This window comes from Cupressus sempervirens, chromosome 7, assembly GCF_028749045.1.
Source record: "Cupressus sempervirens isolate cs-2001-9-10 chromosome 7, ASM2874904v1, whole genome shotgun sequence".
Classification (NCBI taxonomy): Eukaryota; Viridiplantae; Streptophyta; class Pinopsida; order Cupressales; family Cupressaceae; genus Cupressus; species Cupressus sempervirens.
The window spans coordinates 494753468-494766108 of record NC_143124.1 but is presented as its reverse complement, the minus strand read 5'-3'; the positions used below and the strand labels follow the sequence as shown (position 1 = coordinate 494766108).

Sequence of the window (12641 nt, the reverse complement as noted above, 5' to 3'; positions counted from 1 at the left end):
AGTGCGCCCAGCAGGTAAAGAGTTCTAATCTAGGAAGGAAGGATAAACCATTCAAGATCAACAACCCAGAAGACTCACAAAGCTAGAGGAGGTGGTGACCATAAACAGAGTACGGCCCAAGAACATCCTCTGAAGTGCACTGCAGCCCATAGTAGTCAAATCTAACTCAGAAATGCAGTTCGAATCAGAGCCACGATCATGTAAAGGGATCTGACGATCCTTGGTACAAGCATTGAAATCACCAAGAATAACAATATCTCCTAAAGCCTCAAACTACGAAATACTCTCCTAAAGGTCAAAATAGGGATTGCAATCCTCCGGGTTGTTAGAGTAAATTATTAATTATTTATTATTTATTCTATTTACTTAAGCTTACTTAGGTTAATGCATTTATTTATTAGTTGTAGTCTAGGAGTTAGTTATAAGTTTTTGACAATACGAGAGTTTGTTCTCTCCTAAGTCATACTTATCCTCTCACCTTGTTCGAGGACTTTCCACCTTATGTGGATGTATGCTTAGTTGTCACACTTATCTCCTAGTATCTTCTAGCTTGTTTTAGGAGATTCCTTGAGGCCTTTATAAGTAGTCTCTCCCTCATTGTATTTTCATAATAACATAACATCACTTTTTGGATATTGTAAATACATATCTTCTTGTGTTTCCATACTTGTTGTCTCTCATGACCGTTTAAGGTTTTTCCCTAGCTCCATGCTCTTCTCTCCTTAGCTTCTCTTTGACAAGTTTTTGCATGCAAGTTTTGAAGCTGTGATTTGAAGTCACAAACCCCAGTTTGTTTGTGCTTTTTTCTTCAAATCAGGGGTAGAGCAAATTTTCGGAGCACATTGGGCCCAAACAGACACTGCCATTGGATCTGGAAGGCGCTTTTCAGCTAGGATCCATATAAAATTCATCGATTTTGGAGACAGGGCTCTGGGAGGAAAAGAAATTTGTTCGCAGGCCTTTCCCTACGATCGTACAGACGATTTGCACATTAAATTTTTTTTTTTTAAAACATTTTAGGGCCGCACCGTTGCGGCATCGCCAACGGCCACTGCAGGGCCGCCCGAGAGCCGCCTACGCTTAGCCTGATGCCAATGCACCTCCTTTTTGCCTCCTGGCCCCTACCTTAACTCAATCGGCAACGCTTTGCTTCTCTCCACTGGCGACGCAACCTCTTCCGCAACCTTCACCAATGTATTTAGCTTGCTCACCGCTCTGCTCTGCCTGTTCCACTCAGGTCTACATCAGCGTACACGTGGTGCCTATTGTCAGCCCAGTTAGCACTCACGTGGAAGCATAGTCAACAGCCACATCGAAAGGTACGGTCATTGCCGAGTCAAATTTCCTGCACAGTCCGCGTGTGACAGGTGGCAAGTATGCAACGTGGCACTTTGCCACGTGGCCCCTGCCACGTCATCCGTCCTACCACGTGACGTCCACATGGCAGCCATGTGGCATCTTTTTTTGTTGTGACAACCGTTTAGCCGTCAATATTAAGCATGTGAAATGCTGACATCAGCAATACATCATCGACTTCTTGCACCTCTCCTTCTAGGTGCTTTTTGACCTACCTTCAATTTTTTGGCCATAACTTGAGCATACAGAGGTATTTTTCTGATCTGAAAGATGCACCGAAAAGCTGGTTCTAAGACGGAGACATTAGTGTACGTATTTTTAGATTTTGATGCATTTTTGTTGCCCTTTTTTCAGTTAAAGTCCAAAGTTCTATTTTTGACTCCAGCATGCATATTTTTTGCGTCTCATGTCAATTTTTTGAAAACGTTATATTTTTGGAAAGCTGGTTTTGTCATCTTTTCAAAAATTTGGTCTTTTTCCTTAGATTTTGGCCCATGCTCTTTCTATCATATTTTTGGCATTTTTGCTCTATGGTGGATATCTTGGGTGTTTTAGGTCTGAGGATCGTTTTCCTGACATGGTTTCTTTTGTTTTAGGCTGTCCTTTCTTTTGTGTTAGCTTTTTCCCTGTTTTGATCATTGTAAACATCATTTCTAAGCACTTTTATATACGCACTGAGATAAAGTGTCACTTTTGCATTTCGGGTTCATGAACGTTGTTCTTGAGTCAGTTGTACATGCACTATTTTCGTAAAGCACCATGGGGCGATAGTTGTTTTTTGTTTTAGGTATTCTCCCTTTGTCAAGTGAGTGTCCCTTCCACGACATTAGCCCCATGTAGCGTCAGTGTGACCACATCTTTATAGGTGTCTGTACCTCTTCCTCTCTCGTCGTTCTTGGTTCGTCTGCAGGAGACTTTGGCCCACCTTCTCAGTTGCCTGTCATCTCACCCCGTCTGCATTAAGGGGGTGTTATGATGTTGTTCTAATGCATCCTTGGTTTGATGGTTCATTAGTGTGAGCTATGTATTCGGTGGTTAATCCTATATACAAGGCGATTGTAGTGGCTGGCTACCTCTGCATTTCGGTGAGATGGATCATCTACCATATAGACATGCTTGGTTCGTGCCATCTTCTTCCTTGGTGGTACTTCAGATCAGCAGTTACAGTTTTCTTTTTGATGGCAGATTTCTGACTTCTTCATGCTTCAGTGATGCTCTTCATGATCACTCCTTGTTCCTATTTTAGGGGACATTCCCCTAATTAGAGGCTTCTTCAGTTCTTCACTAGGTTTACCTCTTTTTGGGGGAGGGTTTTTCCCACATAGTTTTCTCTCTTTCCCTGTTTTCAGAGCTTGCATTTTGTTGCATTGTACATGGGTACCTAACATGGCCTCGTTGCCGAGACCCATTCTGCATTTTTAAGTTTTGTGAGCTTAAGGCATTTCCCTAAGTTGCACTTAAGGGGGGGTGTTAGAGTAAATAATTAATTATTTATTATTTATTCTATTTACTTAAGTTTGCTTAGGTTAATGCATTTATTTATTAGTTGTAGTCTAAGAGTTAGTTATAAGTTGTTGACAATACGAGAGTTTGTTATCTCCTAAGTCATACTTATCCTCTCACCTTGTTTGAGGATTTTCCACCTTATGTGGATGTATTCTTAGTTGTCACACTTATCTCCTAGCATCTTCTAGCTTGTTCTAGGAGATTCCTTGAGGCCTTTATAAGCGGTCTCTCCCTCATTGTATTTTCATCATAACATAACATCACTTTTTGCATATTGTAAGTACATATCTTCTTGTGTTTGCATACTTGTTGTCTCTCATGACCGTTTAAGATTTTTTCCTAGCTCCACGCTCTTCTCTCCTTGGCTTCTCTTTGACAGGTTTTCACATGCAAGTGATCTTGGGCATCTTTGGAGTTGGATTTCATCAACTCCTACACGGGTCATTAATAGCATAGGAAGAAGAGGTCGGAGGAAAATAACAAACAGTAATAAAAACATCTCTCTGTCTATATTTCTGCCGACCAATCTGGACCCACATAAATCTGGAAAAGGCATCAGAGTGAACAACTGACGTAACCCTAAAAAATCATCTCAAACCAAACAAGCAACACCCCCAGACCCACAGACCCCACAAGACGTCTGAACCTCATCCCTACACACTGACAACCATGGATAACCATGATAACTTGGAAGAGGACGCAAAGGGCTCTCGTGAGTCTCAATAATGGCCAAAATATCTGAAGACCCCACCACATCCTAAAAAAGACCAAGTAATGACCATAAAGAGCCATTACAATTCCAGCAATTGACAAGAAGAGAAGAAGATCTCTTCTTGTCAGACTGTTGTCGAAACCATCACGCCAATTTGGAGATTGTCCTCTCTACCCAACCAGTAGGAGGAGAATCACGAACCACTGCCTTAAGATTTCGAATAACAACCCATTTTCTAGCACGTCTAGCCTCTGCCACAATACCTCGAGCTGTTTAAGTTCTGCAACTTGTGTCTTAGTAAGATCTTCATCCAGATAAATTTTTGAGGTGAGAGAGAACAACTTTCTCTTTGCTCTAAGGGCACAAAGCCTATCTGGAAAAAAGAAGAATCTGATAAAAAGGATGTCCCCCGTACCAAACCAGCATCTATCCAAGGTGATGTTCGAGATGCCAAGTTGCTCAAAGAGAAAGGCATGCCCAACAACAGCAGGGTCAAAAGTGGGTAAAAGACCCCAAATGTGCAAGTTGAGCTCACGTACCCGCCGCACTCTCTCATCATCAATCTTACCTTGAACAATCTTGTCTATGCTCAGTCTCGAAGTAGTAGTATTAGTATTGATGCAAAGTGAAGCCCATGATTTCACCTTCTGTTTCGTTTCCGCAACCATTTCGGTATGCTAATCCTTGATTTTATCCAGTCCAAAAAGTTGTTCTATAACTACCTCAATATTGGATTTCAGTATTGTTGTTTCGGAGATGAAGGTATCTGCGTAATGTTTGATATTTGATTCAGTTGACTATTTGAGATTTGTGAGTTCTGCCGTCAAGTTTCCAATCTGATCTCTCAATATGATGTCGGCTTCTAACTTGACCACCCTATCACAAAGCTTAAGAGAGAGCGAAGATGCGTCAACAGCAATGTCCTTTAGGGCTACATTATCACTCCCTAATTTCTTCATGCGGTCAAGTAGTTATTGGACAGTGATTGGGTCGGGTTGGGAGTTCAAAGTGGACAAACCAAGGTCTGCCATTCTATGTTTAAATCTACCCAAAATCAATACAGATAAGGGTTCGACATTCTGTCAAACACTTCCCGTGCAATCACGACAAGATACAGTAGCAGAGCAAATTCCCCTACGGATTGCAGATTGATCTGGAATGCGTGTGAAGCACTAAGAAACCTTCGAGGGTTTGCATCTACTGTGTTGTGGGTTTACTACTGGAAATAGTAGCTCGATACCCTAGCGATCACCCAAAAGGAGTCTAGATAGCAGAGCAAATTCCCTCACAGGTTGCAGATCGATCTGGTAGCGCCCTCTTGCATTACTCTGAAAGCTTTGGGTCTTCAGCATATGCCTGCATTCGAGTTGGTAGTGCTCTGGTGCCCTTGTGTCTCATGCCCTCCTACCCGCATTCAAGCCCTGGTCGTGCCTTTGTGGTCTTGTCTCGTGCCCTCCTGGTCGCGTTCGAGCCCTAGTTGTGCCCTCCTAGTCGTGTTTGAGCCCTGGTCGTGCCCTCTTGGTCACATTCTCAGGCAGAAGCAAAATCACTGATATTGTGAGAAAACAATCTCTCAAAGGGCAAAGTAAACAATCTAAGAGAGAAAGAAAACTTGAATCAAGAGATCTGATAGAGGTTGAATAGATTATGGTAAAACCTAAATAAGGAGATATCAACAAGGACATGTTAGACCAAAAACATTTAGTGGAACACTAGAGAGAAGACAAAAAGGATGTTGACTGGATTATAGTAACCTAGAAATAGGAGGTTTAGTAGAAGCATGAGAAAGACAATATGAAACAAGAGGAAGAAAAAAGGAACATGGTAAATCAAAAGCAAATGAAAGAAGATAAAAGTATAGAAGAATCATAAGCTAGTTGAAAATAAAGTGAACATGGTCAATCGAGAATAGTTGAAAGATAAGAAATCTAAAGGCTTGAAGGAAAAAAAATAAATAAAGAACATGAAGAATCCAATGCAAATAAAGAATAGAAAAAAGGATTAAGAATAAAAGATATTTTAATCTTTCCAAGCATTCTTAGTTTGATGGTTTCTTTTTTTATTGCAAAGGTGTAGGACACAAAATTAATAATTGTATAAGTTTGAGAGGTAAACTTGGTTATCAATGGAAGATGTTATTTTTGCATAAAGATAAGACATAAGGTAGTTTAGTGTAAAAAATAAAATGAATTGCACTAGAATGAATGAGAACCAAAATGATTAGAACTTCAATGAATACTGCAATGGTTGTAATGGATATAGACACAAAAAATGGAATATAGCATAAATATGAATATCATGAATAACGAAACTATGAAAATGAAAAACGCATGGCCTAATTTGCTAAAATGTATCGAGAAAGGGGATTTTGCAATATTCTGCAAGGGTGGTTTGCCTTACTACAAATACAATACAACAAGACATATTGTTAAGTTCTACAAGTATGAGCAATATATTTTTTGTCAAATACAAAGGGTGTTTCTAATTGTAATCTGGCATCCATTCTAGATGTTGTATCCTCCTCTATTTAATGACTCAGACTATAGGGTCTAAGGGGAAGTTTCCATTGTTTCCCCCCTCGAGGCTAGATGTTGGGTATTTTCTCACCAGGGTAATGAAGTATGGTTAACTCTTTGATGAAAGGATGTGTGTTGTGGTCCAAAAAGGTGTTTTCTTGGATGGTTATCTCCAAATTTGATCTTTCTAGATTTATTCAAGTATGGATTGGAAATTTGATATATATGTTGGATCACAAATTAAGAATAATTTTAATAATAGTGTTGTGAATTATAAAAGTCATCTTAATGAGTTAATAGGTTTATGACACTATTTTTCTACAAATGATGATGATTGATTAAGGGAGAAAATAACTTGTTACATAGAAAAGGTTGAGGTTGTTTTGACAATTATGTGGTGTTGTAAGGAATAAAGAAATGCCAATTCTAAGGAATGATAAAGGACAAGATAATATTGTATTTGGAGAGTTTCTTTGCTTCAATGATTGATATTGTTGGAGATGTGCGTCATCCCATGGTCAGAATCATTTCAAGGTTCTTGAGATGTGCTCAAGATGGTTGCCCTTCTCTCTGTCTAGTTTAGGACATCAAGTTGGTGCATATATTCAAGGGATGTTTTTTGTTTCATTTTTATCTTGAAACTATGTTAGTGTTAGGCTATTACAGTTGTAGTGGTAGATCTTTTCTTCGCCTTTGTCCTTGATGCAAAAGGGGGAGAAAATAAACTAAATTATTGTTTGTAAGGGGGGGTTATTATTTCAATTTTTGTAGTTGTTTGTAATCAATGACAAAAGGGGAGATTTAGAAATATATGATTATTGTCTGTTGTCATTGATGTCAAACATAATTTTGTATAAGTTATGACGGAGTTTGAATTTGTGTTCCCTCAAGCTTCATGATCTAAAAGTTTTCTATTCTTGTTGGTGTGGGCATGTACATTGAAACTTCAATATGTGGGAAGACTAGTGCATCTATTTTCTTGTACTACAAAATAGTGCAAGATAGGAATGTTTCCTTTATGGTCTCAAAATTGTGGAAGATGGGTATCTATCATATATGGTCTCAAAATAGTAGGGGATAGGTATGTATCCTATGATCATGGGTAGGCGGTGTTTCATAATGTATTTGTGTTATACTCTTATATCTAAAAGATTGCTTGGTTTGGATGTCTATTTTTCTATTATAGTAGCATTGTGTTGCATTGCAATCAACAATTTTACAATTGTAGCTATTTGTCTCTCTAGAGTGGTTCTCTTCAAAGGCTCAAGGTTGAAGTTGTATTGCTACCCATTCAAATGAAGAAGTTTTAGTTTTCGTTGTGGTGTTCTCTAGTCATTAAGAGTGTGTTCATAGGGTTTTGGAGATTCTCATCCTATGTTTTTCTTTCCAGATGTTCTGATTCAAAAATATGTTTTTGCAATTTCTAACACAACTTTTGATGTGGTGTGTTGACATGGCTTCTAATATGGCATTTAGATCTCTCCATAACATGTAGAAATTTAGTAACAACTAGCATGTTGGTGGCTTCCTTCTACATGTTTGATTTCTCTTTGGCTATTGTTCCACTTATTGCGAATATGACATTGGAAGATAAAGTGTTCCTAAATCTTCTTCCTCCTATGATTGATCATGCTTTCAATCTTTAAACTGGGTTTTGGGTAAAAGCACAAACTTGTGTCACCCTTTTACAAAAGAAAAGGCTAACAGAAGTATAAGTGTTCACCTTCAATGACATAAAACTGGTATTACTATTTAGAATTTGAAAATGAAGTAAACTAATAAAATTTGTAGAAATGGATGAAGTTTAAGATTATAATTTTTAATAATTATTTGGAATAGGAAATGATATATTTTCCTATTTTTAAAGATAACTTTTTAGTTGTTGAAAAATGCTAAAAATTAGCGGTCTAGCTCCTACCACAAAATAACATGGAAATAAACTTATTTCAATTTGATCTGAAATTATGTTATAGATAACATATGTAGCTAGAAAAATCAAAAATAAAAATTGGTTTCAAACCTATAATTTCTCTTTTATAATGATTCAAATTTCAACTTATTTAAATCAATAGTTTTCATCTCCCACCACATTTTTAAAAATAAATGTATTCCAACCAAAAGAAAAGTGATAGATTCTAGAAGAGGATTCTCTCCTCTAGAACGTCATATAGTTTTCCAATTTTTTTGATATAATTTAATATTTTTTCTTTCTCAAAAACGACATCTTCTCGAGTATTAAAATACGTACTTGTAGAATTTTTTAATTACAATATATTGTATCTAATTAAAACACTATGAACTCTATATGATAATATTCATGACTTTGAGCTCTATAAAATAGTGTTTATATATTATTAAAAAAATATAATAAAAAATTGTAAGAGTTATTGAAACATCAGTTTTTTGAAATAATTTTATTTTTTTAGTAATTGGATACAAACTAGTATAAAACATGCATTTAATAGACATTTCCAATTGGAATAGTGTGAGACTATATATTACTTAGCTAAAATAAATTTAGCAAGATCATGTGTTTGAACAAAATTGATTTTTAGATAGAAATACTCAAATTCAGTCATTCTGATAAGGTGACACAACTTTGTACTTTTAACCTTATATTATATTTATTCATTATTAAAATACCATACTTAGGTTTGGAACCTATTTGAATGGGTTTGTACTATAGGGGGCCAAGAGTGTGGTCCCTCTGGTCAAAGGCTTAGTCCCGACAATTGAAGATTCAGCCCCTATTATCCAAGGTTTAAATGTTACCACAAAGGTGTGGCCCTTATATTGAAGGTTCGATTACTACAACTGAAGGTTTAGCTCTACTCACCATATTAGACAAGGATGAAGGGAGGAAGTGTTGATGGAGGGAGGAAATACACATATACATCGCGATGCTACAACAAGAGGTAGTGTCCCTTGTGTTTGCAAGAGAGGATGAGATTAAAACCAAGCTTGACAACTTTTGGGATAGATTTAAGATGAGCCTAAAGTTGTAGCTAGGGAGTCCATCAAAGATCAAGAGTTGATAAAAACATTGACATAAGTTGAAGAAAGTGTGCACTAGGCAGACATTTCCTTAAAACGGATTATGGGAATCAAAGTAATGCAAGATGATGAGTACAACTGTATTTCCAAGCTAGACCCGCAAGATGTCCTAAGATTGTTCCAAAGGTATTTTCCAAAATTAGAGAGTTGCTACAATAGTTTGTAGGACAATAAACCTCACCAAGGAGGTAGACATGGGACCTATCTCAACCAAGGTAGAGAGCCTCTTGGAGTTCATGACACAAGGATGCAACCAAGAATTTGTTCATGATGTTATAGCTAGGTGGCCACTCATGAAAACACTAAAGATGGTTGAGAGATGGTGTAGACCATACACTAGAGAGATAAAGTGGCATAGTGTGTGCTTTCTATAGTATGAAGCATGTATTTAGAGGCACTTTCCTCCAACTCTACACAGTTACTCAGTATAACAAGAAGGCAAAGGAGTGTAGGAAGGCAAAGGAGTGCACATTGGCAATACAACATGAGGCTACCAACCAAGAGTAGCTCATGTAGTAGAAAAAACTCTACCACCCTCAAGGAAAAGTTAGTACTCCCATAGATGATGAGGTCAACAAAGGAGACCTAGCTTGCAAAGGTTGAGGGACACTTGGGAGCCACTATGGGGAAGCTTGAAAACACAAAGTAAGATCTAATGGAGGATAACTCACTTGTGAGAGTTGCTTGAGAGAAACAACTAATAGAACAATATGACTTATGACTTCTTTGTCAACAACTTTCCAAGCCAATGACCTCAACCAATGCAAGGGCATCCTCTCACCCTACCTCCTAGTAGTTGTTATTACTATAGTACATCAACCCTACTGTGTTTTGTCATTTAGAAGACAACTATTACTGTAAAAGAAAATAAATTGTGTTTTGCTATGTAAAAGGCAATGTAATGACAAGTTCGTTCTCAAGTAGTAGTAGGGAACTGCAGTTGGCATCTTAACCCCAACTATTGAGTGCTTTATATTGTGGGTTAGTACCAAGAGCAAGGATTAGCATCGTATAGACATTACATGGAAATAAAAGCTACATCTCTACCAATTTCTTGTGTTTTTGTTTTCTTTGAATCACTAAGTTATTTGTATTATGTTCATAATCTTATTTGCTTTGTATTTTAAATGTTTACCCCGAAGGAAGTAAACACTCTTTTACATTGATATGTTAGAAAATTTGAGTTTCACTATAAGTTGCTTAAAATATTAAACAACCACCTTTATATTACATATCTTTAGATTTGATGCCTTGCAAAGTTTGAGTTCACCACAAGACACTTCATTAAACATAGACTTAAACTTGCAAAAGGCATTCATATAAATTAAAGAGGCAAGTCTAAAAAGATGTAAGATGTGGGTATGTATTTTGAGAACGTGGAAAACCTAATTCTTGATAATGCTGAATAAAATTTGGCATAAATAATAATAATCAATCAAAAACAAATTTTTGAAATTTAAAGTTGTTCCGATCACTGCCCCTCACAATCTATGATTACTCAAATTGGGAGGAAGGGTAAATCATTATATAATGTGGGGATTTGATTGTTAGCTGGTGTAGTGTTAATCTTCTTTGTTTCTGTTGAAGTCCTCCTAATCAGTATACAGCTAGAGTGCATTTTTACAAATGTTCACCGCTTTAAGTCAGTAGCCATAGGTTGGAGAAGATTCCAACTTCGGTAATAGATTTAGTTTCAACTACACCCATAAACCAATTGCCCTCCAACCAAGGACTTTCAATCTTAATCTTTTGCGAAACAAAACAGGAAGTATATGCTTCATATTCAATTTCAATTTCTTCAACAAAAGCAACTGCCGTGAGCATACTACGTCTATACATAGTTCAGGATTATATTGCCACGAGCGATTCAATTAGAAAATGTGGTATAAACCCATGACACCTCGCAAGCACTATTGTCCAGATATGACCTCTAGAATACAAAATACAGGAACAAAGGACAAAGATGACTTTATAACTGTCATAATTATTAGAGAACATTTTGTGCATAAAGAATGCAGGTCTTTATTCTCCTGTTTTGATAGATAAAAATGGTAAAGGAGCATTAAATTCAAAACCTGGTTCGGGGAAGTAAGTGCACACAAGCGTCATCTGTCACTAACTCTAACTCTTGATACTTATCCACAGTTTGGCACTGTCGCAACTCGCAAAGTTTGTCTTCCCAGGTGGTACTCTTCACTCCTAGCTCTTGGGAGAAGGCACCAATAAAATCAAACATAGATGTAAGGATTCTTTCACAAGACCTATATTGATAAACATCATATTGTAATATCTAGTCAAGGCTTGATAACAAGGTAGTAAGGTCAGATCTGCATTGCTTCTTTCGTGTGTGTGCTCATGTTTGTAAACGTCACAACAGAATATAGTAGCACTACGAACAGTTGTAATGCAAAATAAAAACATATAAATAAAGGATTATGTGTGCGCGCATGTGTGACATTATATAAACTAGCGCTATGAACAGTTGAAATACAAATTCAAAATGTTTAGGATATGGTGTTGAAAGATAGAGATCAGCAATGCTGCCGTGCATGACAGGAGCTCATAGTCCTCGGCACATAAAGTCACCAATGCAACATCTTTAAACATGTAGATATAAGCCTCTCTGAAAGGAACAGCTTTTTGAGCCTCCAGTGCACATATCCTATTTTCCGTTGCCTGCAATAAAATACATTAAATTTACATACATCTAACTGAAGGCTGTTAAATTGTTATTAAATTCACCTGAATTTACAATTGCAATGTGCCTTGAACACATAAAAATCATATGCACTCCACTCATACCTGTAAATTAGTGTATTCTTTCCTGGAATAATCCATATGCAGAACTGACTTGATTTCACTTGGAAGCAATGAAGTATCCCTTTCTCCTTTAGGTCTGAACATAAAAACTAGACTCTCTCCAACTGCATAATATTAAAAACAACAGTTAATTTGCTAGAAATTGAAATTGTATATCCAGGAGTGTTTATTTATACAATAGACTGAAAAAGGAGCTTCAGAAAATATTGCTTTTACATGCATATACTTGTATGCATGAATCTCTTTGAGGTGAGAGAAGAAGAGACCTTCATGTATAACATGTGAGAGCCCTTGGTGTGCAAACTGTCGAATTAAATCATTTTCTTGAATGCAAATTCTTCCAAGCCACTCTGTGTGAAGACACCTATATGTTCCATCAATGGTACTAGAGCTAACTAATTCATGTTCAGCAGCATCACTTTTAGCCGACTGATTGTAAGGCGTCTCTTCGGTAGTGAGCAAAGCTTTGAGTATGATATTAACAACCGGAAAGCAAGGAAAGGTTGTGAAGTTTTTTAAGGGCACTGCCATGACAAATCTGTACAGCTTGTTTTGAGTGTCAATTCTTCTTACAGATGATGTGCTACCTGAAATTTGCCCCTTAACTGTTACAAGTAGCAGTGCCGCCTTGTCCAGAATAAATCCTCTGCAATAAAACAAGTTCCCACCATAAATAT

At 37.1% G+C, this 12641-nt stretch overlaps 1 protein-coding gene across 2 annotated transcripts in view; it reads right to left on the bottom strand.

The window, feature by feature from the left end:
* Window positions 1-11087: 11087 nt before the first annotated feature.
* Window positions 11088-12641, bottom strand: part of LOC149547709 (uncharacterized) — a 229185-nt gene continuing 227631 nt past the window's right edge. For both annotated transcript variants that reach the window (XM_089791786.1, XM_089791787.1), the window contains 4 exons: window positions 12231-12610; window positions 11947-12068; window positions 11659-11820; window positions 11088-11428 (listed from right to left, as the gene is read on the bottom strand). In XM_089791786.1, coding sequence (XP_089647912.1) covers window positions 11213-11428; window positions 11659-11820; window positions 11947-12068; window positions 12231-12610 — 880 coding nt within the window. In that variant the 3' untranslated portion in view covers window positions 11088-11212. The remainder of the gene's footprint in view (window positions 11429-11658; window positions 11821-11946; window positions 12069-12230; window positions 12611-12641) is intronic.